General features: G+C 52.0%; 1 protein-coding gene across 2 annotated transcripts; it reads right to left on the minus strand.

Annotated features, from left to right (window-relative positions):
* Positions 1 to 2,246: 2,246 nt before the first annotated feature.
* On the minus strand, positions 2,247 to 5,906 carry gpr132b (G protein-coupled receptor 132b). 2 transcript variants are annotated; one of them, XM_044169871.1, is made up of 2 exons: positions 5,606 to 5,906; positions 2,247 to 4,003 (listed from the first exon to the last, which is right to left on the minus strand). In XM_044169871.1, exons 1-2 carry the CDS (start codon positions 5,623 to 5,625, stop codon positions 2,905 to 2,907), a joined length of 1,119 nt encoding a protein of 372 aa, XP_044025806.1. In that variant the 5' UTR covers positions 5,626 to 5,906; the 3' UTR covers positions 2,247 to 2,904. The 2 variants fall into 2 exon arrangements, with proteins under 2 accessions (XP_044025806.1, XP_044025807.1); XM_044169872.1 differs by having other exon boundaries at positions 2,247 to 3,963; positions 5,606 to 5,902.
* Between the last annotated feature and the right edge of the window lie 2,189 nt (positions 5,907 to 8,095).

Below are 8,095 nucleotides of genomic sequence, written 5' to 3' on the forward strand. Positions count from 1 at the left end.
CAAGCCCATACTTCTGTTTAATCCGGTCAACGCGCTAACAAACATGCTAACAAACATGCTAACAAACATGCTAACAAACCATCAGAAACTATTGAGATTAAAAGTTCATCCTTGTGTTGAGATTTTGTCGACTAGTTTCTGAAGTTTCAAACCAACATGGACGAGAAAACTCAGGTGAGTCTGTCGCTTCTGTTCAGTCACATCATTAAAAACACTTGTTCTCAGTGGAACTCTGGGAGTTGTAGTCTGAACACACGAGCTGTAGAGCTCTGCAGTCTGAACTCGGTTTGCTGCTTTCAGGAAACTTCAGGCTGTGCTGAGGTCACATTTCCTGTTTCTCCAAACTTCCTGTTAACGCACGCCCACAGCCGTTAAAACTACAGTTCAGTTCTCCAGAAAACTAAAAAAAAGCTGTCACTTCCTGTTTGTGTGTTCAGTTCTGCTCTTTGAGTTTAACCACGTGTGATGTGAAACTAGTTCAAGGCCAGAATATTAATCAGCAACTCTTTTATTAGATGCTTCTCTCTTTCTGCCGTCACTTGTCTCTGATTCTTCAGGTGTAAATGTTTGCTAGCTTAGCATAAACACTCTAAACAGGGGGAACAGCTAGCTTAGCATAAAGACTGTAAACAGGGGGAACAGCTAGCTTAGCATAAAGACTGTAAACAGGGGAAATAGCTAGCTTAGCATAAAGACTGTAAACAGGGGGAACAGCTAGCTTAGCATAAAGACTGTAAACAGGGGGAAACAGCTAGCTTAGCATAAAGACTGTAAACAGGGGGAAATAGCTAGCTTAGCATAAAGACTGTAAGCAGGGGGAAACAGCTAGCTTAGCATAAAGACTGTAAACAGGGGAAACAGCTAGCTTAGCATAAAGATTGTAAACAGGGGGAACAGCTAGCTTAGCATAAAGACTGTAAACAGGGGGAAACAGCTAGCTTTGCATAAAGACTAGATGGGGAAACAGCTAGCTTAGCATAAACACTAAACGGGGAAACAGCTAGCTTAGCATAAAGACTAAACAGAGGGAAACAGCTAGCTTAGCATAAAGACTAAATGGGGGAGACAGCTAGCCTAGCATAAAGACTAAACAGGCAGAAACAGCTAGCTTAGCATAAAGACTAAACAGGCAGAAACAGCTAGCTTAGCATAAAGACTAAACAGGCAGAAACAGCTAGCTTAGCATAAAGACTAAATGGGGGAAACAGCTAGATTAGCATAAAGACTAAATGGGGGAAACAGCTAGCTTTGCTCTGTCCAGCTCCTCTAAATATCTCTTAACATGTTTTATCTCATTTGTTACCTGCTGAACTATTTCTGAAGCACGTTAGCGTGTTGTTAGCCTCATATTTAGCATCCAGACATGAGTGGTGTCACTCTGAACTCTCAGACAGGAAGTGAAGAAGAGGATTTCACTTGAATGTTCCACCTTCATACTTTTGTTACAGTGGCGATCCTTCAGGCTTCAGTCCTGGCTGATTTGGCGACAGCTGTGGTTTAACACTGCAGGTCACAGAATTCTGGGGGCAGCAAAACAAACTATTGTGGTTTTATTAAAGAAGTCGGGCTGTAATCGGCGTTTTCCCGTCATCCTGTGAGCCGTGATGCGATCTGATGCTGCACGAGTCGTTTCTTGCTCTGCTCAGTGACGAGACTTTTAATTTGAAAGATTTTCATTAAATTAAAACTATAAACTTTAAACTCTGAGAAGCATCAGTCAGAGTAATTATTATTGATTCATGTGCAGACAGACAGACAGGTGTCTCTGTCTGGCTCACATCCTCTCACCTGTCTCACTCTCTGTTGTCACGGCAACAAGCAGCTGGAACAAACAGGAAACGGCTCAGCAGCACCGCAGACTTCACGTTCACGTCTCAGGACCAGTCAGTGTTTGATGCGAAGCTTCGTGAAACGTAAAGGTCACTTTTTACTGTAGCTGCACTTTTCTGACAGTTACAGGTCATTTCACAGATTTACAGATATTTAAAATCTTATATAAAATCAGCGTGCAGTCGCGTCACATGTCCGCTGCAGCAGAGTTACTGTGAGCTCGCCGTCGGCCCCCCGTCGGCAGGCCGCTCGGGGCTCGGGGGCCCCTGCTCGGCCCTCTGCCGGCCCTTCAGACTGCGAACATGAAGACTTAAAGGAGATTAATGAAAATAAAACAAACTTCATGGATCAGCTGAGAACAGAACAGAAAAGACGTCTGACCGTCTGTTTAAACTGGATTCAATCTGACAAGTTAATTAGATTAAAACCTTTATTTTAATGACATTTCATGACTATTTTTAACAGCAGGTTCATCACGATCGGCACACACTTATTGACAAAAGCTTGTAAAAAGTGAAATCATTTACAAACAACACGGTGTTACAAACGTGTGAGGAGGAAACTGAAGCGGCTCAGTGTTTGAACAGATCCACGTGGAGACAACAGGGACCAGAAACTGCGGTCAGTCGTCGTTGAGCCTCAGTTCAGCTCCGACAGTGAGACAGTTTGAACATCTGTTTGCATGCCTTCATTAAAGGTGCAGTGCGTGATTCTGGAGAAATCCAGTACAAACAAATACCGTGACACAGAGCGAACGACGACACAGCAAGTGATGTAACTAACGTTAGCTAGCTTGCGGGTTAGCAAACTGTCCCTACAGCTGCTGCTGCTAAGCTAACAGCCAGAGAGGACGAGACGGTTTCCCAGAGCAGCACAGCAGCTCCAGACAGCGACGCTCACAACTCTCCTGCTGCTACAGCTAGCATCACAACAACAGCAGATCTTAAACTAGAGAGTCAGCCGAGTGTCCGCGGGCGAGTCGTTTAACGTCACCTGACACACGGATCGTGGCTGGAAGAGTGCTGTGCGGCTCGGTCCGAGTTTGTTACCCATTTACCAGCAGCGGTCTGCCTGTCAGGTCCCTGGTGGTTTTCCTCCCTGGTGTCTCTCGGCCTCTGAGGAGTTCTTGGTGGGCCTGTTCTGGCTGCTGTCAGATCGTGGTCTCAGGTGCGCTCGGTCCCAGATCTGTGCGAGGCCTCGTCTCAGCTCTTTGCGGATGTTGTCGCTGGACAGGACGTAGAGGATGGGGTTAATGGCGCTGTTGACGGTGGACAGACCGAGCGAGATGGTGTAGGGAGTGTACATGGTCCTCTCGAAAAGACAGGTGCCGTCCTCCAGCTGGGGGAAGTGGAAGATGATGGCTCTGGCCAGCAGGATGAAGTGGTACGGGGCGAAGCAGACCAGGAACAGCACCACCACTGCCAGCGCTAGCCAGCGAACGCGCTTCTTCTGCTTCGGCCGCAGCCCCGTGCTGCGCTGCACGTTGGCCTGGATGCCGCAGTTCATCACCAGCAGCACCAGCAGCGGGATCAGGAAGCCGACCACGAAGCGGGCGTAGTTGAAGCCCGTCACCGTGGCACTTGTCTGACTCGGCTCAAAGCAGCGGTGGTTGCGGTCCGCGGTATCGCCCTCCCTCATTGTGAAGACGGGGATGTGACCGACGGCGACCACCAACATGATGGAGAGGGCGATGAGGACGGCGAAGCGCTGCCGGCGGAGGCCGCGGGACTCCAGAGTGTAGACGACGGCGACGTAGCGGTCGCAGGAGATGCAGCACAGCAGGAAGATGCTGATGTACATGTTGGTGAAGAAGATGTAGCCTGTTAGCTTGCAGGTGGCCGCGCTCCACGGCCACAAGTGACCCGCGCTGACGTAGTACGCCCACAGCGGCAGAGTGCCCAGGTAGATGAGGTCACACAACGACAGGCTCCACAGGTAAACACCCAGCACGTTGTTCCTGCGCACCTGCAGCCAGGTGAGGTAGGCGGTCAACAGGTTAGCAGGCAGGCCGACAGCTAGCACAACGCTGTACAGCACCACCAGCGGCAGGCGGCCCTCATCGTACGGAGGCTCGCACGGCATCGAACTCCGGTTCGTCAGAGAAAGCGTCTCGGTCAGCAGCGGCTCTGATGTCTGCAGGGAGACAGAGACGACAGATTCAAGACCAGTTCGTCTGCAGAACACAAAGAAATAAAAGACTCAGCGAGACTCAGAGCTGAACGTTACGTCTCTACGCTATCGTCTAGTGTTCATCTTCATGTGGCCTAAAAACAGACGCAGGTGTTTAAATTTGTATCTTTTACTGAAAGCTTTAAGGACGTCCCGTCCGGTTTAAATATAACTATCTGCTGAAGATCATGTGATATGATTGAAAGCTCCAGAACAACTGTTGACCTGTTGTTCAAAGTTCAAGACTAAACTTTGAAACTCAAATCTGTTTTGGGGTTTTCCAGTTTTACATCAGATAAAGGTTTTTCAGTATTCACCAGACGTCTGATATCTAGATGAGGTTGTGAAACCTGAACTGACTTCCTGTCACACCCGAGGAAATAAGAGCATCATGGCCGATGTGAATCACGAACAAACGTTCGCTGTCTGATCGTCAAACGTCCCTTTTATCGAAGCTTTGAGAGAAACATGCGTCTTTGTTTCCTGTCTGACAGGTGACAGGAAAACCCCGCCACAATAACGGCTTTTGGAAGCCTTGAAGGTGTTTGGGGTTTTTTCACCCGTCAGCGTCTCACCGTGAGAAACTCAGCGAGACACCAAATGTGTCACTGTCTACTGGAAGGCTTCTGCGGGGCGAGTGATTCAGATGATAATCAGGAGATACGTGGTTTTCATACAATAGGGTTATGAATTCAGTGACCTTTTGTCGAACCACAGGTCTCCTCTTCTGGTCGCTGATAAGGTTTCAGGAAACGAACGAGTCGCCTGAAAACGTTCCGACACTTCTTCTTCTTCTTCTGTGTGCGTGCGGTGGCGTCCGTCGGGTCTCGAGCTGCTCTGAAGGAAACGTGCAGCGAGGTCACTTCTGTCATGAACTGCCGATGTAATAATTAAACTGAACTGAGTTTTATTATGATATGCTTCCTGTGGTGAGGATCGGTCACCTGACCTCGGCCCAGGTCACACCTGTGGAAGGTGTCAGGTGTCAGACAGCGTCTCCATCAGATGGTTTAATATAAACCTTCAGATCTGTTGGAGACGTCTGTCTCTGCTGCTGTCTGTCCTCCAGCTGGTGTCTCTACCTGCTGCACTCAGGTGTGTGTGTGTGTGTGTGTGAGATAGAGACTAAAATCCCATCATGCTCTCTGATTTCCTTTGTTCTGACCTCATCGATTATTTATTGGAACAAATAAAATACATTCGTGTCGTGATGTCATCAGTTTATATGTCAGTCCCCTGTTTGAACACCTGTCAATCAAACGGTGACTGACAGCAGCGTCCAATCACGCGCTCTGGATGTTGACGGTGGGCGGGGCAGAGAGTTAATTATTGATCATTGACCTGTTTAAGGAAACGTTAATTATGATGAATAAAGACAGATTAAAGGCAGATGTCAATAAACAGAGAGTGAGTTGAACTTATTGATCACTGATCAGTTCACACAGAAGCCAGTTCATCAATGAGAAGTGTAATAAATGATCAGCTGTTCACGTCACGTTCAGCGCCAGTGATGATACAGAAATAAATCACGGTATGATCATTCTGTTTTAAAGAAATATTAAAGTATCACGTCATCTGTTACTAACAATAAAAGGTAAAAACTCACCGTCGTCTCGCGCATCGCATCGTCCGTGTGTCTCCTCGTGCGCTCTGAGTGAAGAGACCGCGGGTCACGTGACTACACAGCCTGCAGGAGGAGCATCTTTGTCTTCCTCCATCTTTATTTCATCACTTCATCATTTATTCACCACATTCCTGATGAAATATGAGAAAGCATTCTGACGCAAGAACCACACGAAGGAAAAGAACTGATAATCACTCATCAATAATCAAATCTGATCGATCAGCAGGAGCCTGAAGCATCAGTGTCTGAAACTGCACGCGCGACATAAAATCAAACCAGAGACAGCCGCCATCTTGTGGAGAAGAGACGTTACTGCAGGGACTCCTTTCCTCCCCCTCCTCTCCTCCCCCTTCTTCACCTCCTCCTCCTCCTCCCATTTCCTTCCCTTTCCTCTTCCTCCTCCTCCCCCCTCCTTCTTCACCTCCTCCTCCTTCCATTTCCCCCCTCCCTCCTCCTCCCCCCTCCTCCCTCACCTCCCCTCTTCCTCCCTCCTCCCCCTCCTTCTTCACCTCCTCCCATTTCCTTCCCTCCTCCTCCCCTCCCCCTTCCTCCTCCTTCTTCACCTCCTCCTCCTCCCCCCCTCCTCCTCCCCCTCCTCCTCAACTCCTCCCCTTTCCTTCCCCCTCCCCCCCTCCTCCTCCTCCTCACCTCCTCCTCCTCCCATTTCCTTCCTCCTCTCCTTCCCTCTCCTCCCTCCCCCTTCCTCTAATCCCTCCCCTCTTCCTCCCCCCCTCCTCCTCCCCCTCCTCCCTCCTCCTTCCTCACCTCCTCCTCCTCCCATTTCCTTCCTCCTCTCCTTCCCTCTCCTCCCTCCCCTTCCTCTAATCCCTCCCCTCTTCCTCCTCCTCCCCCTCCTTCTTCACCTCCTCCTCCTTCCATTTCCCCCTCCTCCTCCTCCCCCTCCTCCCTCACCTCCCCTCTTCCTCCTCCTCCCCCTCCTTCTTCACCTCCTCCCATTTCCTTCCCTCCTCCTCCCTCCCCCTTCCTCCTCCTTCTTCACCTCCTCCTCCTCCCCCCTCCTCCTCAACTCCTCCCATTTCCTTCCTCCTCCCTCCCCCTTCCTCCTCCTTCTTCACCTCCTCCTCCTCCCCCTCCTCCTCAACTCCTCCTCCTCCCCCCTCCTCCTCCCCCTCCTCCTCAACTCCTCCCCCTTTCCTCCCCTCCTCCCCTCCCCCTTCCTCCTCCTTCTTCACCTCCTCCTCCCCCTCCTTCTTCACCTCCTCCCATTTCCTTCCCTCCTCCCCTCCCCCTTCCTCCTCCTTCTTCACCTCCTCCTCAACTCCTCCTCCTCCCCCTCCTCCTCAACTCCTCCCCTTTCCTTCCCCTCCCCCTCCTCCTCAACTCCTCCTTCTTCACCTCCTCCTCCTCCCATTTCCTTCCTCCTCCCTCACCTCCCCTCTTCCTCCTCCTCCCCCTCCTCCTCAACTCCTCCCCCTTTCCTCCCCCTCCTCCTCCTCCTCACCTCCTCCCCTCCTCCCCCTCCTCCTCAACTCCTCCCCCTTCCTTCCCTCCTCCCCCTCCTCCTCACCTCCTCCTCCTCCCCCTCCTCCTCAACTCCTCCTTCTTTCCTTCCCCCTCCTTCTTCACCTCCTCCCATTTCCTTCCCTCCTCTCCCCCCCCCCCTCCTCCTCAACTCCTCCTCCTCCCCTCCTTCTTCACCTCCTCCCATTTCCTTCCCCTCCTCCCCTCCCCCCTTCCTCCTCCTTCTTCACCTCCTCCTCAACTCCTCCTCCTCCCCCCTCCTCCTCAACTCCTCCTTCTTCACCTCCTCACCTCCTCCCCCTTTCCTTCCCTCCCCCCCCTTCCTCCTCCTTCTTCACCTCCTCCTCCTCCCCCTCCTCCTCAACTCCCCCCTCCTCCCCCTCCTCTCCTCACCTCCTCCTCCTCCTCCCTCCTCCTCCTCCTCCTCCTCCTCTCCTCCCCCTCCTCCTCCCCCTCCTCCTCAACTCCTCCCCTTTCCTTCCCCTCCCCCCTCCTCCTCCACCTCCTCCCTCCCCTTTCCTTCCCTCCCCCTCCCCCCTTCCTCCTCCTTCCTCACCTCCTCCTCCTCCCCCTCCTCAACTCCTCCCCTTTCCTCCCCCCTCCTCCTCCTCCTCCTCCTCCTCCCTCCTCCTCCTCCCCTCCCTCCTCCTCCTCCTCCACTCCTCCCACTTCCTCCCCTCCCCTCCTCCTCCTCCTCACCTCCTCCTCCTCCTCCTCCTCCTCAACTCCTCCTTCTTCACCTCCTCCTCCTCCCATTTCCTTCCTCCTCCTCCAACTCCTCCCCTCCTCAACTCCCCTCCCCTCCTCCCCTCCCCCTCAACTCCCCCTTTCCTTCCCCCCCTCCCCCCTCCTCCTCACCTCCTCCTCCTCCTCCTCCTCCCCCTCCCTCCTCCCCCTTCCTCCTTCCTTCCTCCTTCCTCCCACCTCCTCCTCCTCCTCCCCTTTCCTTCCTCTTTCCTCCTCCCCTCACCTCCTCCTCCTCCTCCTCCT

This window comes from Siniperca chuatsi, linkage group LG16 (assembly GCF_020085105.1).
Source record: "Siniperca chuatsi isolate FFG_IHB_CAS linkage group LG16, ASM2008510v1, whole genome shotgun sequence".
Classification (NCBI taxonomy): Eukaryota; Metazoa; Chordata; class Actinopteri; order Centrarchiformes; family Sinipercidae; genus Siniperca; species Siniperca chuatsi.